Source organism: Cinclus cinclus, chromosome 3 (genome assembly GCF_963662255.1).
Source record: "Cinclus cinclus chromosome 3, bCinCin1.1, whole genome shotgun sequence".
NCBI lineage: Eukaryota > Metazoa > Chordata > Aves > Passeriformes > Cinclidae > Cinclus > Cinclus cinclus.
Genome location: NC_085048.1, coordinates 28,562,705 through 28,584,384, shown reverse-complemented (window position 1 = coordinate 28,584,384; position 21,680 = coordinate 28,562,705). Strand labels below are relative to the sequence as shown.

General features: G+C 37.5%; 1 protein-coding gene across 1 annotated transcript in view; it reads right to left on the bottom strand.

Moving 5' to 3' along the window:
• The window catches only part of COL19A1 (collagen type XIX alpha 1 chain), a 172,030-nt gene extending 152,528 nt beyond the window's left edge, over positions 1-19,502 (bottom strand). The window contains exons 1-3 of the mRNA XM_062488567.1: positions 19,412-19,502; positions 11,158-11,232; positions 10,553-10,652 (exon numbers count right to left, since the gene is read on the bottom strand). Of these exons, the coding sequence (XP_062344551.1) occupies positions 10,553-10,652; positions 11,158-11,232; positions 19,412-19,502 (266 nt within the window). The remainder of the gene's footprint in view (positions 1-10,552; positions 10,653-11,157; positions 11,233-19,411) is intronic.
• Positions 19,503-21,680: the final 2,178 nt, after the last annotated feature.

The window sequence follows — 21,680 nt, the reverse complement described above, 5'->3', positions numbered from 1 at the left end:
ATAAGACCTGTGACTTGCTAACCCTGTTACTATCAGATCTAGCTGGGGAGTGTCCTGGTATTCCCTTTAAAGTGCTAGGAGAGAAGAAAAACCCCAAAGATTAAAAAGAGAGATGGGGTCTTGCATCTGGCTCAAGACAGAGGTGTTGAGAGGATACCTCAAACAGTGATACGGATAAGTCAATAAACATTTTATTTAGGTGAATTCTAAGCTGCACATCAAAAGAACACTCCAAACCCAACTTGAAAGAACACTGAATATGACTGGGAACCTTTCTCAGAATGGGGATGTAGGCTAGGTGTCTTATATCCAAGAAAGGAAGATTGATAGGGTAGGAATTCACAAACATTCCTCAAAACAGTGAAGGCTCCACAGCAGAACAGCTTTGCATTAAATCAATGCATCAGCTATAGCAACTTGAGGTTAAATTATCTGTGTGATTTTCATGCAAATTAACAAAAAGGGAATGAACAATAATCAATGGATAGTAAGACTGAGATTAAAATCTATACTGCTGATGAAAATTCTAACAAAATTATATGATCTAGTGTATATATCAGACTAGAAGCTAAAAAGTAGAAAAGTTATAACAGTAAAGAAAATATCACTCATATCACCAATATTTTGCATTAAATAAAATTGTAACATTTAAGCATGCAATGAGATGAAAAAGAAATTGGAATTTTAAAAAATTAAGTATTAGTTCCCTCATCACCCCATTACAAAACCTGCATTTTGATGAATTTACTCTTACCATATAATGGTTTACATGGTTGACAATGGAATTACATACCAAATATTATGGGAAAATATACCCTTAAGGAAGAGAAACTATTAGCAAAATGGTTTATAACCCGATCATAGAACCCCAGAATGATGAGATTGGAAGGAACTTCTTGAGGTCATCTCCTCCAAGCCCCCTGCTCACACAGGATCACCTAGAGCCAGCTGGGTAGGAGTACACATTTGCTCGTGTGTTAGAACAAAATCAGCATAAGCTTTTTAAGGATTGTGATAAAAAGAGTTAGGATGCTGTAAGAAATGTACTCTTAGGCATAATATGAATTAATATGAGTATTTCTATTTTACTTTTAAGGAGAAAAAAGAAGCAAGGCTATGTTACAACTCTTTGATCTTTCAAGAACTCTAATTGGTTAATGAGTCATGACTTTCCTTTCCATTAAATCATATCAGCTATCTTGAATCACGAAGTGTTTTTTTAGTGCTCCTAACACTTTCACAACAAACCAATCTTAAGCTTATGTAATTTCCTGGTAGCATAGCATATCTGTCTCCACATACTAACAGTAATGCAATTATTTATCACTTTCTAAATTTAAAAAAGTACTGTGCAAAGACAAATAGCCTATTAAAGAAAGAAATAATTTCAAAGTCTATGCTCCTTTTTGACTTAACAGATATCTGATGGCATTTCCTTTGCAGACATTCAAGTCATCATATACAGCCTCATTACTAAAGTCCTGCTAGAACTTAAATTTTATATTTAGCCCTTTTGTAATACATTTTCTTCCAGTGCCTCTGTCCATGTGATTAACTCTTATTAGTTACTGTCCTTATCATATATTGTCCACAGTTCTCATTACAATACAATGTCATATGCTAAACAGTCTAATTCTCAGCAACTTTATCTCACAGGTGATGATAAAAAAGCTAAACAAACTACTGCAATAGAAGATTCATGTCCCAAACCTCCCTGTTTCCAAATACCACTTTTACCCCTGAGTGAGCATTATATACAAATTCTGTACAAGTCACGGCTAGATGTCAAAATTGAGCAAGAGCAATAATTTAATGCTGCAATTGCACATGCTACAGTTCAAAGTAAATTGCATCCACCATGGAGGGTCCTCAGTGCAAGAACTGGGCTGGCACTTCTTCCCTACAAGTCTTGGCAATCAGTTCCTGTTACTGTATACACTCCTGGTGAATACTGTTATACTTTTTGTTTAGTTTCATAGGTTAATTTGAAGTGCCTAGCATTCTGAACTGCTCATGTAAGAGACAGATCCAGTAACAGGAAAAAAGGTATGTGGAGTCATGGCACCTCAGTGATGTCATTTGTGTTGTCACTTTTCAGGAGACGTCCAAAGCAAACCCCACATGCCTTAACCAAAGGATATTTTTGGGATATGCATTCAAAAGTATTTCAGTAAATCAATACTCTTCACCATATATTATGAGCATACACATTTCTCACCAAACTCTTTCAGAATCATGGATTCGCAGAACTGTTGAGGCTGGAAAAGACCTTCAAGATCAGGAAGTCCAACCTAGCACCACCACCATGTCCACAATAAACCATGCTCTCAAGTGCCATATCCATATGCTTTCATACACTTCCAGGGGTAGGGACTTCACCACGTCCCTGGACAGTCTGTTTCAATGCTGTACAAACCTTTCAGTGAAAAAAAAATCCAAACAGCTAATCTGAACAGAACTCTCAGCAGAGTTCACAAAGAAGTCTGAGTAAAAGAGTAAAAGATAGAAGTTTATCAAGGACTTCAACATTATCATTGTTAATATAGGTGTATCTATAATTAGTAGTCTAATCCCTAAAATAAAAATACATAAATTTTCCTATGAAAATTAGAAGCAGAATACCGTGCTATCAATAAGTTATCCAAAGCCTAAATTTTCAAGCCAAATCCCAGAGTATTTTAGGATTTTTTTTTTTTATATAGAATTTTCAGATACTGCAGCTAGTCACACTGACTAAATCCAAAAATAACATGATGTCTTGCATGTGGTTCTGTTAATATACCAATATCTGTACATCTTGTTTCTATAGATTACGGATCATTTTTCAAGTTGAAGTTTATTAAATCATTCCAAGTTTTGAAATGAGTTTGTGGCATGATAAATATTCACTTGAGACAGGCAAGACTGCAATCACCAAACTCTGCATTCTTAGGACTGAACTCAGACTGATACCCAGACCTCTAAATAAAAAACCCAGAGTATGCACTATACTGTCCATTCAAAATCAAAGAAGTATTTTAAAAATTTTGTCAATTTATCTCCATAAACAAAAAAACCCACTTCATAGCATAATAAAAGTTGCAAAAAGACCACATAGAAATCCTAGAGGCCAAAAATCTTTCAGAACCAAATGAAAATAAATTAAAATCAGGGTAATGAAAAAAACAACAGTCAGTTTCACTGTGAGACAGACCATGAACTATTTTTAGATATAAAACCTAAAAACTCAGAGGCAAGGTGGGGGAAGGGTATGATATCTCTACAACATATTTAAACAAAAAAGCCCCAGTATAAATGCAGATATTTCACCACAAGCATCTTTTTGTAGGTGCAACTTTAGTTAAGAGAAGAAATTCCTGACAGCATAGCTAAAGTAAACTAGATTACACAGCGTTAAATCACAAAAGCCAGAAAAAGAAAGATCTGATTTATTACAGGGTTGTTTGTTGTTTTGTTTTTTGTTTTTTTTTCCAGTCTGCTGATAAATTACTTTTGAAGCATGTGGCACCATTGCTTCAGCTAGAAAAATTATATGCATTTTATAAAGACACTTGAATCCTCTCAGCTCAATCAGCAAAACTGATAAATGATTTTTCAGTCTCTATGTACAACATAATGGGGCTACAGTCTATCCTCAGCTGTGTGCATTATGCCCAGTACATATCATTGAATTCTGTGTGGTTGCACATAGCATGGCTGTAGATACCCATAGCTATTCTGGTTTTCAAAAAACACTTAATGTGTACTGATTTTGCAACTGCACTTTTGTTCTAAGACTACCAAGATGCAAAGCCTTGTTAAAGACTTAGATCTGAATCCTCCTTGTACTAATTTTTGACAGATTTTGCTTCAAAAAATGTGCCCAAGACAAACCAAGAAAACACTGTAAAGATTTTAAAAATCAGCATGTTTGGCAGGCAGTAAGAGGAATGTAAATTTTTCTGAAAGTTCCCCACACTCTGGCATCACTTAAGGCTCCTTCCTTAATGTACTGGTAAATTGAACAACCCTCTTCAGAATTTGTGTCCAAGTTTTTGAACAAGGGTCACTGAGAAGCATCTAGGTAAACTTCTCTTGCTGAATCTAGAAATCTAATAACACAACTTTGTCTTGTAATTGCAGTATCTATGAAGATCTGTGTTTTAGATTTTGCTATCTTAAACAAGAAAACTGAAAAATAGTTTTGGCATCCATATCAGATGAAAATAGAAAGGAATTCCCTACAGGAATATATAGCAAAAGTGAAATTGCAGATGCCGTTGTTTTAATGGGAACACTGGGATTGTTTACCACAGGGCAGGTTAAACCTTTACAAACTGAAGTTTCAGTTTCAGAGTTTGTTTTAGCTAAAGGCAGTGCTGCCAAGGTTGGGGGCAGCCTATCTTTCTCCTTCCCACTGTGACTGCTGAGATGACACAGCCACAGGGATCAGCTGCAGCCTCGCTGCACAGAGAGGCTGATGCTGATGTGGAGGAAGCGAGATAAGGCTGAGAGATGGAGACGGGTGCTGCAAAAGCAAGCTTCTAATTTTATTTTCTTCCAAATAATAATTTTGGCTTGTTTATTTGGACTTGTTTATTGCCTGCCCTGAAGCACATGGGATTCCACACAAACACTGCTGGTCTCCTGCACACTCTCGTTGTGGAGCAGTGCCCTTAAAGTACAAACCTCCCAAAAGCCTCTTCCCTTTATTTGCAAGTGCTTTACAGCAAGTACATCATCACCGAAAAAAAAAAAAAAAAAAAAAAAAGTCTGCTACACTGCCCCACTAAGTGCTCCACTATCAGGGGAACACACTACAGATCAAAGAATTCTAATTTGTTACAGTCAGTAGCTTAATTTAAAAAGATTTTCTAACTCTCTGTTCCCTCACAGAGTGCTTTTAATATAAGTGCTGCACATTTTTAAATGTACTCTTCCCCTCTGTCACCTCTGTCTTTACCTTTGCTTTCCCAATTCTTTCTGCATAGTAAATTACATGTTAAATCCTAGCATGATTCAAAGTCAATGTGGACATTAAAACCCATTAATACCTGAATTTTGAATTTTATAAAAATCACCACATTTCTTGCAAATTTTAAGGTAGAAACAAGCCCAAAAATGCATAAAGACATTCACAGGTGATTATCCTTTAAAAGAAACATTGGTCTGTCATTTTACATGGTGAGGAGCCCCATTTTTCTTCTTAGTTATGAAATTAAATAATTGGTATTTACAAGGTGGGCACAACACCAATTTGTTCTTTCAACAGTTATCACTGTATTTTCCTTTTTTTTTTTAATTTCTAAAATAGAGTTAGTGTTGAAGTTTCTGGAAATAAACACAAAATACACTATTTTGGGATAAAAGAAAGATTGACTCACTACAGCTTCTGATCCACTACTTTAAAGACCTGAAGAAACATCAGAATTTGTACTACATTCAGGCTCCCACACTCAGGAAGCAAATTCCAAAGGCAGGGCCTTTTTCTTGAAAATACCCTGCAACCAAAATACCAGACATTTCAGTCTTAGTGTTGTTGGCTCCAACTGCTCAAATGATGTCAAATAAACACATGATATAGTAAAGGAGAGGTGTTTTCTTGCAGAGCCATCTAATATTTTAAGAGATCAAAGGCTAGCAGAACTTTGTGTGAGCACAGATAAAAGCTGGTTTGAGTAACTAATTACTGCCTCAAACTTGGGATAATACCTCATTGCCATTTTCAGTCACACTTTAAAAGACTTCAATGAATTTTTTTGGAAGACAGTGATTATCACATATATCTATTCTATACTATTTTTAAGAAATAGGCATAAAACTTCCTAAAATATGCCTTAAAATATTTTTTCAAGAAGACTGTTGAAACAAACTCTGCTGCTCAAAACAAATTCCAAGAACAAAAATAAAAAAAAATCATGCCCATGAGGGCTTTCATGAAGAGCTGAAGTTTATGAAAGGAAATCAGTATTTTTTAGTTTGGTGAAGAGATTGGTCTCAGCAGATACAGAGAACAGACAGCAAAGTAACTGGTTGCAAAATCATGCAGAGATAGGTGGCTTTGGGAAAGCAGATTGCTGGCTATGAAAAGCCTTCTAATAGTGAGCAGATAAACACCCTCACTTGATGCCAGCTGTGCTCTAGGAAAATGGAATGCCCTCCACATTTTTTTTTGTAATTAAAAAGGTTAGCACTAAAATCAAACAGAAAACCCCACATAAATATTATTCAACACCAATTTCTGTTAGCAGAAAGAATTCCCCCGCTTGGAATTTACTGAGGCAAGAGGGAATGGTATTTCTTCCTCCAGTAACTAGACATCCCAAGGAGGTGAAACACTTTCTCTGAAATATGGCCCAAGCCACAGCTCTTCTGGCAGCAGTAACAATTTTGCTGGTGGAGCTCGTAGTCCAAATACAGTCAAAATCCAAGCTCTTTTGTAGTATCTTGCAATGAAAGGGGAGGAATTCCTAAAAGAGTCGTGAGAATAATCCCAACTGCTGTAACTCAGATCATTTAACAGCCAGCTATGATAATCTCCTCAGTAAATTAATATGGTTTGTCAAGCCAAACAAACTACAAAATAAGAAAGCTGTGACTGTGCCATGAAGATTTGCTAATCATGAACATCCATTTCAAGAACATTCTGAAACTCAGCCGAAACCAGCTTATTATCTCCTTTATTGGTGCTTTCAGAAGAGGAAAAAAATGGCCCACCAGCAACCCAGAAAAGTAAGAATGAAGAACAACTGATGTCTGTTGGATCTTTAGAGAAAGACAGTGAAATTAATTCATCACAGAGCTATTTACTCTAAGGCAACTCAAGAACAAAGATTAGCCTAAAAGGCTTCATGTCCAGAAATACTGAATACTGCTGGCAGGTCTAAAGGAATGCTACCAGCACAAGGCCCTGTTCTCCTTTGTCAGCAAACTCTGTGCCACACTGGAATACACCATATGGACAGTATATGTTAGTGTCTGGAGAAGAAATATGACCCTATAGGTATTTGTTGACATAAAACAAAACCGTTATATATTTACTATTATTCTAGGATTCTGTGGTGTGATTATGACTATATAATTAGACTGTCTGCCTAACAGTACTTTACTACTTTCTAGTTTCTTTATGACTCAAAAGTTCAGTTTCACTACTTTCCTCAGGAATAACTTCTGTTAAAAGTCCATGAAGAACTTCAATAAGCAATTCACAGTTTTAATCAGGAAAGTATTACTGGCCTTTTATTAATATTTCACAGTCATTTACACAAAGCATAAGAAAAGCTATCCATCTGCTATCACAAGACAAAATACATACAGAACTGATCACAAAAAAAGATGAAGACCTACAGCTGAAGTCCAACATAAATAAACGTAATCAATTTCCCAAGCTGACAGTGCATTGTAAATTATTTACAACATATAAATAGGTGAAACCCTACTCCAGGTCCATTGAAAAAAACCAAAATGGCATCACAGAAGAAAAATGGCAGAGCATAGCTTTCTATTACCCACACTACAACTGAATGAATGAAATGCAAGAGGAGATGTGCCAAGTTACTTGATACTTGCTAGTCAGCTTAATCAGATACTCTCAATTTCCTGCAGGATGGATAACAAACACTGTTCTGCTGTTTACTGCACACCATGTCTACTAAAATATTTTCTGAGGTAGAATGATCCCTAAAGCCATCTAATAACACAAGGGCTCTGGAACCACACAACCTGACAATGTAAGAGAAGTAGGTCTAAATAAAAATAATTAATTAGAAGATATGTTCAAGGCAACACATGGGTAACTGAGATAGTAAATTATAAGGTTATGATGACAGATAGCCAAGTTTCTGACTACCATTCATTGTAACCCTACCATGTAAAAACCCAAAACCTGACTTTGTGCTCCTGACTGCCATCTGCCCTTACTAAAAAAAAAAAAAAAAAAAAAATCCTAAAAGTTCAGAAGAGTTTAAAAAGAAACTTTAAACAAAATTTCTAAAAAACATTTTTTCTGAAGTGTTACCTCAATATCAGAAAGCCATTTTATTTTCAACCAATTGAAATAATTAATGATAGAATTCATTCTTTAATGACATGCCTTTCTGTGAAGAAAGGTTAACAAAGGATGAGCAATATTACTGCCATGAAGAGCAAGGATTTAACAGAATTCCTGCAATGCTTGAATATTATTGAAAATACTATTAACCCTTTTATTGTTCAGGAAGATATATGTAAGAGGTACTACTTACATGCACAGCAAGCTGACTGACAATCTTACTATCATCAGTAATATTATATTAATTTTTTTGCCTAACTAGATTAATTTTTCTGCCTAACTTTATTAATATATTAGTACTGATATGCATTTTATTAATCATCATCTCAGCTGCTTCATCCAGCTAAATTTTTCATCCATTAGAGATGCGTATTTTTAGGAGAAACTAGAAAGATTTTCTCTTTAGTTTTTTCTTTAATGAGGATACACAGAAGAAAATAACAGGGATGGTACAGAATGTGAGAGCCAAGAGACCAAGGAAGCCAAGCCACCTTCTTTCCAGGTTTGCCTCTAACTGAAATTCTTTAGCTCCTGCCCAAGTTACACTGACAATGAAGAAAAACTAGCCATTTTTCTCTCCCTTCAAAAAGCTGATGAAATAAAATATAGGAAAAAAATATATACGTACACTGCAAAAAAAAAAATTAAAAAGCCAAGCAAAACAACCATGTTGACTTTCCTTTCAGCAGCTAATATTTTAGGGCTTTTTTAGGTCACAGCTATCAGCCATGATGTGAATTCCCCATTTTCATTGCTTCCACTAATAAACTGTTTTCAAAAGAAGAAAAAACAGATATTAGTGTTCAGGCCTACTAAATAAAGTCAAGAAAAAAGCTTAATGCTTTTTAACCTCAACATGACCTCTCAGACCACTTCTTAAACTACTCATAAATTCTTAGAAATCAATACTTTGAATCAAGGATTTTACCTTAAAGTAATATAAAGTTTAAATAATTAACCCTTTTGCAATTTCTAGCTTCTCTCTGCTCCTTTTTTATCACTGATTTTCTTACTGTTTCAAAATAAAGCCAGCTCACAAGATGTATTTCTTAGCATTATGTAGTTCCTTATTCCTATAGTAAAACTGCTCTACATTTTTTGTTATTGCCTTGATTTTCTACCCTTCTATAGTATCATGTTTTTCCTCAAATTCCCATAAATTGGAATAAGAACTTGCAAAAAAAAGGAAAAAAAATTAAAGGAAGGTTTTCTTACTAAAAATCCCTTAAAATATTTTAGTAAAGACATTTATGGATGGTACCTACTATCTCCTGTTCCTCTTCTAAAGACAATCTGGACAATACTGAGAAGGTCCTAATAAAAGAAGAGCACTCTTTGTGTCAAGTAATTTTGCCTAGTCAATTGTCCTTCAATAGCTAGTGTCCAATGTATTTTTTAAAAAATATAATGATTAGTTTAACTTTTCAGAATTACACAAGCATAAAAATTTACACTTAGAGTATCTAATATACCAGAAAAACGTAGAGAACCTAAATATTCTAGGTTGCTAGATAAATTCTTGCTGTAGTCACGTCCCTCTCACAAAGATCACTTTGTTTTGTGCCTGGGTGCTTCCAACTCTTCTCTTCCTTCCCCCCGGCCTCACTCTGCTCACAGTCCCTCTGTGCTATGCCCAGGATTCAAGCAAAGGGGAAGTCCAAGGACCAGGTGTGTTTTTTTACTAGGCAAGCTGGAGCCAGACCTCTTGCAATAATAGAAAATACCCAACCTGGAGACATGGGAATACAGTTGCTTTCCTCGTCATCACAGGAACACGCTGTACAGAAACCACAGTCCCATGACTCAGAGCACATCTCAACCAAGAAGCTCTGAGATGATCCTCTCTCTCCACTGAGCACAGGGAACTTGAAACTACATTCCTAACTGCTTCTTGACATTTCCTTCTCCCTCTGCAAGCTTAAGTCCATCCAATCCAATTGTGCCTTACTCTCTTTCACTGTCCTTTTGATTTTTCATGCAGTCTCCGCTTTTCATCCCACCCTGTGCCAGAACAGGATTTTGCCTACTTTCTCCTCTACACTAAGTGCCCACTATTCTGATGCTGCTCAAAGGCAAAATGTGAATACCAGGAAAATAAAAAAAATAGCATTCAAGGAATTGGTGATACTCTCTTTTTAATCCTGCCAACAGTAGTGAGAGAGGGGACAGACAACTTCACTGAGGGGAGATTAATACAATACTTCCTGTCATACCATGAAAGTTATTTTTTTCCTTTGTCTTATAAATGTTAATGTATTAACAGAAGAATTTTCAGTATTAGAATCATGGTTTGAGAAAGTGCTATTCACAGTTAAGTTACTACCTACCTGCTCCCAGATTCCAGAAGGAAAGCACATCAAAATCAAAATGTTTCCCATAGAAGAAAACTGAAAAAGTCTAAAAACAGTCACACTCACTACTTTCTGTGGCATTCTTTGGATACATGTTCAGTGATTCAGTTAATTAGTAGCATTGAGTCTGAGCTCTATATTTTAAAAGCTAAGCATGAAAGTAGTATCTTACCTTGTATCTCTAATGAGAGGTGCGCTTCCCAGTTTAAAACAGATCTTTTCCCCACCACAAGATGTTTGCCTTAAAGAAAAGCTTTCTGCCAGATCAAATCCTGCAAAATAGAACACAATATGATACAATTTAATGGAACTAAAAGCCATAAGTAAATAATCATTTTTAGTATACTTGAAAACAAGCATATTAGCATTTCTAGACTATAGACTGACAAGCTATTTTGAAAAGTTGAAGTCAGAGAAACTTTCAATATTCCTTTCACTATAACTATTCATGCAAAATTGACTTGACTTTAAAAGATTACTTTAAAACCTAAAAAATGAATTTGCTGGTTCCTTTTATCATCTGAATTGACAAGAATGCAGGACGATTGGGAAAAAACAAGGAAATTAGTGTGGCTGCTGAACTTGAACCAATACTTTTGAGGAAAAACATGTTCTGATTTTAATGTCACATTCTTGAGAGCAGCAGCAGCTTTTCTTGGGGGTGGCATTCTGTCCTAACCTTTCAATTTTAAAGCCAGCTCCAGTGAGACTATGATTGCATCCAGTAATCATTACCAGCTAATTAATATAGATATCCATATTAGCTTGGTCATTTACCTGGTACACCACGACTGTCTCTGTTGATTTGTTTGAGATGACGGGCAACTGTTTTCATTAAAGGACACACAGCACCTTTAAGAGAACAGAGTTTAGTATCTACTGTAAAATGTTATCACACTAACAGGAATTCAACAAACTATCATGGCAGTTATGGTAATATTGACAGAAATTTTTCTTTTGTTTCTTTAGGATATGAAAAGCAGCAATAAATCAAGTCACAAAATCCAAATAAGAGCAGATGTTATACTACAATTCCAATAATATAAACAGATAGAATTTGTATCACATTTTAATTCAGCTGCCTATGGTTAAAATTCATATAAACACTATAGCCAGAAGAAAACCATTAAATTCTTACCATGCTGTTTCCATTTACAACACTGTATAAAACAGTAATGTCTGTTCCAAGTTATTTTTGTATTTCTCACTGTATCACCAGAAAATATTTTCCCCCATTCATTAATATGAAACAATATTATATTTTGGGGGAAAAAAAGCTTCAAAATTAAGTAGGGGAGTAGTCTGAACCAAAGTATTTTGGCAAGCAAACAGAATGTTCTAAAATTTGGAACATGGTAAACTGAGGTTAAATCTATCTAAATTGTTAGATAAGACACTGTATTAGTAATGTGCAATATTAATTATTACTTTTAACTTGCATTAAGTTTTTTAAGCTCTTTTTTTAATAGATGTACAGGAATGCCTACTTTTAAGAAGGAAATACAGAAAAATATCACTTGTTCAGGGATCAGAAATTAGGCTCACTATTTAACAGGTTTTGCAAATAGCCCTGCTAAATCCTAAAAAACTAGGAAATCAAAGATGACAAGTTATGATATTTGGCCTGTCAACTTATCAAACACAGAGCTTTGTGAGCTGATGCGGTTTAAAAGATGCCCAAGGTGTATCTGAAACTGTTGAACAATGAAGGTCAAGGTGCTTTCTGAAGCATCAGTTCAATTTAAAAAGTAAGGAATATCCTACCATTAACCTGGAAATCATCTATATTTAAATGTTTCATAAGAGCATCTAGACTAAACACTGGTATGAAAAATAGCTATATTTTTAATCTTAAAGCACTCATTCTAGTTGTTATGTAGAAAGCATATTATCCTTCAAAACTCTTAAATGCTATTAAATATATTTCAGTATGTGATCCAGATTAAGAATGGCTAATTGGAAATAACCAGTAAAAGTGAAACTATATAATATAATACAAACACGGTTAATGAAAGCTATGTCAACTCATTAAATAATAGACCGGGCGAAACACTTTTTCTGGTTTTTTTTTGTTTGTTTTTTTCTAAGATTCATTAAGTTCCATGTGCTTCACATGTAAAATTACAGTTACAACTAACAATTGACTACTACAAGTAACATCACAGATAAATTAATTTACTTATAAGGCTCTAAGAAAATAAATTTTTTCTTTCCCTCATATAGATCCATAAATACATGGATATGCATGTTTCTCCCTGTACAGATAGAGTTTCATGATAAATGAGATGAAACATATGCACGAAAAACTCTGTAAATTGATTTCCTGAGAAAAGACACTGAACTGTGAAGAATATTCATGTTGAAAACTCTGAAGTGAAATCTTTCATCATTCTTGGTTAGCAGGAAGTTTTATACAGTGAGAAAAGCATTCACTGGAATTACACAACAACATAGCAACTTCGATGCACCAGTTGATATATACACACACAGCTCAGGACAGAAACAGGTTCACCTAAGATACCCTTAAGTTTACAAACCTCAACCTTCAATCAAATACAGATTAATGAGCTATAGAATTCTATGTACAGCCACTCTAAAACAACAAATGTTGTCAGGGTACATTTACATAACTATAGCTCACAGAAACAACCTGGTGTAAATGAAGCCATTTATGGCTGAGCTCGCAAAAGAATGTCAGACATACGTAGACAGATTTCTTAAATCTACACGTTTCCTAAGGGCTTTTTAAAAAAATATTCAATAAATTTCAAACCAGATTCTCTTTTTGGTTATGGACTTGACAGTAGTTATAGGAGCAGAGAGTACTTACTGCCGATTTTACCCAAACTGATATAAGCTTTAGAAAACCTGGGACACAAGTGTGCTTTTTTTTTTTCAGCATTAACTTACATGAGCATTGAGCAGTGAAAGACTAGAAAGTTTGAGCCTATTTCCCACAGCCACTTTCTTCCAAGTCCAAATAAAGACTCAAGCCTTAATTTTTGTGTTATCCAGATGATAGCAATGATTCCTCACATGCCACAGACTGGACCATGGACCTATTTTTATCAGTGGCGTAACAGTCACAGCACAGACAGGCCATTTAAGTGTTAGTTATTTGTTCCCCCAGAAGAACTGAAAGAGTTACGGTGAATCTTCTACTTCATGCTGCTGATGCCCTCCTTTAGTTCAGTCCTTTTACCAGAGAGCCAAGGGAAAACTCTCAAATAACAAGACCAAACTCTCTCCATACCAAGACTGACAACTTTCATTACTGTAGTGTGATGAAAATTCTTTCTGCAGTTACAGCTTCTATAGTTAACCTCTTCCACGATATTTAGTACTACATAAATTTTATTTAGTCTGAGACAAAACAGGCAATTTGCCCATTCAATATGTGAGCAGTTGAATGACAAGGTCTACATGAAGATACTCAGGAAAGAAAAAGAACAAGATAAACCCTTACTGTTAATTCAGTGGGAAACTATGAACCTACCTGGCGTGTTAAAATACATTACTATAAAATTCATTAAATAGTAAGAAGAATAAGCTTACATTTATACACTAGATTGCTCTGCACATGATAAAATTTTATTTATGTGGATTGAATTTAAAAATTCATATTAAACCAGTGATATTAAAGGTCAAGTTAACTTATCTTTAAATTAATGACTTTACCTACCCATATAAAAAATTTCGCCTGGATCTTGAGCTAATTAATATAAAATCAATCCAATAATCTTGAAAATATTAATTTCTGCAGATGAAGCAGGTACATCACAGATAATTGTCTTCTCTCTTACCACTTAGATTAGTAAAAATTGCTTGTTTTCTAATATCATTATGAAAAAAAAAAGGCATTGCATCTAGACATATCTGTTGCAACATGCAATGGCACATTCCAAATTCCTGGCATGATCAGGACACCTGTTGAAGCACACTTCAGCTTCCATAGGCACCATGCTCAGCTTTCCATTCCATGCAAACGAGGACAGAAGAGACTGTGGTGTGTGCTTTAGTCACCCTCTTACAGATATCTCATGTGCACTTCCTGAGTGGGAACTGTAACTTCCAATGGGCGGTCTTGGCTCCTCCAGATTAGTGTAACCTGTAATGGTTAGATTCACTTCACAAGTACCCATGTGCTACTTTATAATTAAACTTCATGTTCAGATGAAGGCTTTAGCTGCCATCTACCACCACTGACACGCACATTGCAAAGGCACTGAAGCTTCCATCAGTAACCATGGCCAGCACAATGAATGCGGCCAAACAGCAAAGCCCAGCCTAATGTATATCCACACCCTGTGTCAACTCAAGATTGAGGCAGAAAATGATATTACCCAAGATTTTTCTCGCACTCTTACTGGATCAGGCTTCATATACACACATAGGCAACCTCTTCAGAGCTAGCCACACACTTGCAAATATCAGCAGTGATGTCCAGTGAGTCCACCACAAACACATTTATATTGAAGATAAGCAGATCCAGCTGGCTTGCTTTCAAATAAGGTCGAGAATTCAGATTTCCTACTTATCTGTAGCCTCAAGTATACAGGCACCAGGAAATAAGATGTATTTTTTTTTGCATTCTGTTATTTTACTCTGTAAAGAAGATTATTGTACATTACAATGTATATGTTAAGACAAGGGTGGGAAGAATGAAAGGAACGTGATACAGTTAAAGAAGTCAAGTTCAAGTCTGGTGACTATTCAGATGGTTATGAAATAACGTAACAGCATTGGCAGGCAGAAATAAGAAATCCAAGCAATGGAGTCCAAGGATTAGGATACTCATGCCAGATCCCTGGAGAACTATATTGTCCCATGAAGAAGAGTAAGAAGTGAAAGCAGGACTTCATATTTGAGACAACCAGCATCACTTCACCAAGGGCAAGTGTTGCATGACTAACTCAGTGGCCTTGCACAATGGAGTGACTACATCAGTGGACAAGGGAAGAGCTATGGATGCCATCTGGATTTCTGCAAAGCCTTTTATATGCTCCTCGCAAGATCTCTGAATTATAGAGGTTGGGATTAGATATGTGGACTACTTGGAGGATGAAGAATGGGTTGGACAGTTACATCCAGAGGAGAGCAGTCAACTCCTCAATTCCCAGGTGAAAATCAGTGACAAGTGGTGTCCCGTTTGAGACCAATGTTATTTAATTAATTAATGACATAGATTAAGGGATTGAGTGCATCCTCAGCACATTTTCAGATGACACCAAGATGAGTGGTGCAGTTGACACATCTCAAGGACACGTTGACATCCAGGGGGACCTGGACAAGCTCAAGAACTGGGCTCAATGGAATCTTGTGAGGTTCAACAACCTCATGAGCTGCTGCACCTGAGTCAGAGCAATGCTCAGTATCAAAACAGACTGGGGGTTGAAGGCATTGAGAGCAACTTTGAGAATACTGATGGATGAAAAGGTGGAGATCAGCTGATAGTTTGTGCTCACAGCCCAGAAAACCAATCTTACCCTGGGCTACATCTAAAGAATTATGGCCAGCAGATCAAAAGAGGTGATTCTGCACATCAGTTCTCATGAGAACACCCCCACCTTGACTACTGCATTCAGCTCAAGGGCCCCAACACAAGAAAGACCTGCTGGAACAGGCACAAAGGTAGGCCACAAATATGTTCAGAGAGCTGGGGGATCTCTCCTGAGAGTTAGGATTTTCAGCCTGGAGAAGAGAAGGCTCCAGGGAGACTTTACTCCAGCCTTCCAGCCAGTGGGCCTGTAAGAAAGATGGGTACAGACTTTTTATCAGGTCCTGTTGTGACAGGACAAAGGATAATGGTTTTAAATAAAAGTGGTTAGATTTAGACTAGACTTAGTGGTGAAACATTGGAACAGGTTGCCCAGAGAGGTAGATGCCCCACCCCTGCAAACATTCAAGGCTGGGATATCAGGAATATGAATACATTGTATATGAGAGTTACTGTAGAGTCATCATATTGATTTGGAGAAATATATAGGTATACTAAAACATTAAATCTGAAATGGTGAACTGATTTTCATACTTGAAATCACTCAATTTATTTGAGTTAAAGTGTCTATCTAGAATCATGATCCATAGCCAGTACTTTTCACAACACATTCCTTGTCAAAAGGCAAGGAAAATTCACCATGCCTGACAGCCCCAGGACTTTGTTTATACTACATTTTTCACGGATTAACAAGTGACTTTAAAAAACAGTAACTGTAAAAGAAAGTTGAAAATGAAGCAATGATTTGGGAATGAGACACAATATTAATATTCTTAATATAAAGCATTCAGGAATGATCAAATTAGAACTTCATGTGTTACTACAGAAAGAGCTTACATTCACACTCAAACTCCAAATAGTCCCAATAATAATAAATTGACAACATGAAGAAAGTATTCTCGCAGTCAAATTAAAAATATGCCTGTGGAAAACTCCTGAACTCCCTCCCTCCCCTCAGATTTACTATATTCCATCATGAGAAGCAAGTGCTTCCTTGTAATGAACACTAAACATATCAAAACATGAGAACTAAAATAAATCCTCTATGTGAATTTAATGCTTACTGGCACCCTCAGAGCCTATGGAGGGCTGCTCTGAGAAGATCCAGCATACTCTCTCAGCCTCTGACTCTTTTTTCAATACTGGTGTTTATTACAATATTGACCCAATGAATAAGTCACAAAGTATATTCAGCATGCCTGCTCAGAAAGTTCTCCCCTATATATGCATACAAGTCAATCCTTCCCCTAACACACTTATTTTTCTCACCACCCTCAAATTAACTCTACCCTTTTCCCATGTATTTGAAGCCATTCCTTCAGATTCAAGTTCATCAGGCGAGAAATTTCAAGATGTAAATATAATAATATCAGATCCTACCTAAATGCGCTTCGCCAGGAAGACTTCCATATTAGCCCAGAGAAATAAATGCTATGCGTAGGTTATTGAAGGAAGAAAACCAAAAAGATAGTCTAGGCAGATATTGAAGGACAGATGCTGATTTAAACAGAACTTCTATATGGGAAGGAACAAAGGCCCAAGAAAGAGCAACTGAATGCAAGATCGGAAAAATAAACAAACAAACAAAAAAAAAACCCCTTTAGATATTACTCTTTTCATGAAGAAAGCACACTTCAAATTTGTAACAGATGCATCTGCATACAAATAATCAAACTCTGTTCAGTTGGACAGAGCAGATTAACAAAAGGTTGGCAGAAAGATTTGTACCACTTTTGTTGCTCTCCGCTACTGGGTCGAATCTTTCTTAGCTCCTGCTTTCTGGTCTATAACTTGGATTTCTTTTTTTGGATGGTAACCAACCCTGCAAACTCTAGTAGAGTCTCTTTCCTGTTATCAACTGGAGTTTAACTCTGGGCTTTACTCACACACCTGCTGCTGGCAGAGCTGCTCAAGCTGGCAGCTATCATCTTGTTATTCCTCACCATCTGCCTGTACCACCACAAACTGAAGAAGCCTCTTTCAAGTGTACACCACCAGTTATTCACAGGAGAGATTCAATCTCTCCTTTTCTTCCAGGTGGTTCAACTGGACCTATATTTGATCCATTCGTGGTAATCAGGCTAAGGGAAACTGCAATTTCACTGCTGGCTGCTTAGCTACAAACTTCTAGCAGAATGTAACACAGATACCCTGTTTATTCAGAGTTCACTGGATCTGCCACAACTTCTGTGCCTGGCCCAACCTTTTCTAAGGCATCATTTCATTAGGAAAAAAAAATAAAAGAGACAATACTTTCTGGAATTTTGTTTTAACATTTTCCAATCTATATCCCTAGAGTACCTTCTGTACCATTTTAGCACTTAAAAAAAACTTCCCTTCTGCAACCCACCACCTAGCAAAGACAGAATAAACCCTATTTTTCTTCTTTCAGATGGAATGATTTCACAGCTATGATGTAGGCTTGCTCTCTCAGAGGGGTTAAGAATAATTCATCAGCAGAGCACTTAGCCTCATTGCCCTAAAATAAAAACAGAAAAATACTTTGACTTAAATTCTGGCTCTTCACAATGCATTATTATTACCTCAGAGCCCACACATTACACTTATTATTTATTCATTATTACTACTTATAGTTTCCAGGGGTAGTAAAAGGATTATTTTCCAAGTCATGGAATTTTAAATTTCTTGTGCCTAAGTTACAAATGGGTTATTGAGATTCAAAGTTGTTGTGTGTGTATGTAGGTTCTATTATCTTTCATAAGATTTCTGGAAAGGAACAGCATTACGACAAGTTAATTTAATTTTTGAGAAAAAAAACCCCAACTTAATTTAAATAGCAGTAAACACTGTCATTGCTAATAATTGTAGGATAATTATAGTAAGTTGAAGTACTTGCTAAGGCTAAGTAATTCTAGAAAACTGATGTTCCATATTTGACAAGCACTTATGATGTGTCTTTAATACAGAATTTACCACACTCTGGGGAGTTCGAGTTTAAGTGAGAACACTAACATGTGGAAAGTAAGAGAAGAAGAAAACAGAGAAATACGAGAAAATTTGCAGAAGACAGGTAACAGCTTTTAAGTTAAACAATATCTTTCTATTCGTTTTCCCCATCTTCTTAGGAAAAAGGCAGGTTTTTTTCACTCTGTGTGAAACATATGACCCAGTCTATAGGGATTAAGTATAGGAGTAGTTAATATGAGCATTAGATTGTTTAGGTCAATGTGATAACTGGTCTGCTCTAATAAAGCCACATGATTTTGTTCACAAAAGTTTTGCAAACTCTGATGTATAATCTTGTTTTGTATGGTAGGAAAATAAAAGTACAAAACCAAACTCCCAGGAACTACAATTACCTCCAAACATGAATCTTCTAAGAAGAGGAAGCGGAAAGGCTACTTTGGAACTGCTTCAAACATGGTTTGTTTCAGAAAATGGATTTAAAACAACCTTTTATAATTTTATCTGTTCATACTGTTTATTTTCTAGGTGCTCTTGTTATTTGCTAAAAATTTTTCACTACTGAGATTTACACCTTTGGTCTGTGATGGGCAAGAAAAGTGGAAGTACCTGTCTGGTCACTGACAGCCACAGAAGTAGAAACAGGAAGGAGAAAGACTGCCATACAAAGCCAAACTATGCAGGATCCAAGGTACTTCATCTCCCCCTGGACACATGTGAACAAACAGCTACAAATCTGAAACAAACAAACAAACAAACAAAAGAAACTTATTCAGACCAATCTCATTCTTCTCACCTCACCTTGTCAGAAAACTATAAACAAGAACTGTGAAGAGGAAGTTGCTAGTCACATACAAGTGTATAATTTGTCTGCTTAAGGAGCTACAAAAAAGAGTCATGTCAGTTTGGAAATAAACTATAAATATGCTCCTTTTTAGTTATTTATTAATAAACTCAGAAGTAACACCTTAGAAACACTAACTTGGAGATATTAATTGTAAAGGCACTGAATGTTCATTTCATTAGCAATTATTAATTTTCTTTTCTATTTCTCCCCAAATTATTTTTCAATTTTCCATATATTAGCCAAACTGTTTGGTGTCACTACACTTCGAGTGACTGCTAAAGTAGTCCTCAAATGGAACAAAGGCAACATGCAATCGTTTGAGTTTAACCACAAAAGAAGCCAAAATGCGGTATTGCTCCACCTTGCAAAGTGCCTGGAGTAGCCAATATTGAATTTCCAGTTTAAATCTCACAAAAGTACATGCTTCAACAACACAAACTGGTATTGTCAATAGATGACAAAAGCTTCTAATAGTTTTCCAATCACATTTTCCGTAAGAAAAGCAAATCACATACGTAAGATGCAATTTTTATAATGATTTTCGCAAGGCACCTTATTCATCATCAAAGCTATTCTGTCATGCACTGACAGCAACTACATCATGATTAACTTTCCTAGCCTTCCCAACAGCAGCAAAGCGAATTCATGTTCAAATAAATTATCATTTAATTTCCTGCACCTGCTTTACAAGCAGGCATCGGGAATTCAGGAGAGCTGCCGCTCTGGAGGTCCGGTTCTCTGAAGGGCTCTGACCACCGATGTCGCCGCACCTCCGGGCACGGGTCCTCTCCCGCCGGCCGCTCCAGGAGGCTCCGCTTCCTCGCACAGCCGGAGCACCCGTGGAGCGACCCGAGCCCCCGGCAGCACGGACTCGAACTCGGCAGCGCCGGCAGCCTCGTTTCCCTCGGATCGGGCCGCGTTCGCCGGAGGGAGGGCTCAGCGCTACGGGGGGAAGGCAAGCGGGCAGCTCTCCCGGGCACAGCCCCCGCCCCGCTCTCCGGCTCCGGGTTCCGATCCCGGCCCCGGGCACCCTCCGCCGAGCCCGCCCCGTGCCCCCGGCCCCGGCCCGCAGCCAGGGGAGCCCGGTGAGCAGGCGAGGGGCAGGCGCCCGTCCGCCGCTTCCTCCGCGGCCCCGGGGCGGAGCGGAGCGGGGCAAGGAGCCCTCCCGGGCCGGCGGCGCTAGAGCGGGGCAGCCCCGGGGCGCTGCGGCGGCACCTGCGCCGGGCCCGCAGGTGAGGGGCGAGCCGGGCCCGCAGGTGAGGGGCGAGCCGGGCCCGCAGGTGAGGGGCGAGCCGGGCCCGCCGGGACGCGGCCCGCGGCATCCCCCGGCACTGCCCAGAGCGGCGGTGCCCCCTCCCCGCAGGGCTCTGCCCGCCCGTGCCCTGCTCACTCACCAGCCCTCCCGGCACCCGTGCTAACATTGCAAGGTAGGTTTTTAAATGTAAATGTATGCACAATCAGCATTGTGGCAACTCGCGACAGTTTAATCGGTTTTGTAAATTGCTGCTCATTTAGCAGGGCTGTTTTTATTTGCATATCTTAGCATAGACCTATAGTCACCCGCTAGCTTATACAGTGTATTTACACAACCACGAGCAGAATACTACAGCACAGGCTCTTTGCAGTACGCTAAAAACTTACGGTGTACATCATGTTTATATAAGACATAGTTAATATTAGCAATGATAAACTTAAATGACAGTTTTGGAAATCAAAACCAAAAACCCCTGAACAAAAACAAAACAAGCCCGGAATAGTGTAGTGTGTGTGTGTGCACATGTTTAGATAATTGACTACAAATAACGGGTGACTTACCTTTATTTTTTTTATTGGTGTGTCCCCCAGAAGCACTGAAAATGCCTGTACAGAGGCTGCTGTAGTGCCGAGGAGTTGCTGGAGTGAGTCTCCAAAGAGTGGTAGAGGGGGATGCAGCTCTGTCCTTATTAGTCTCACAGTGTGACCCTCCCACTCGGTGAGCACAGAATACTCTGCAAGAAAGAACAAACAGCCACCCAGACACAGATTTTGCAT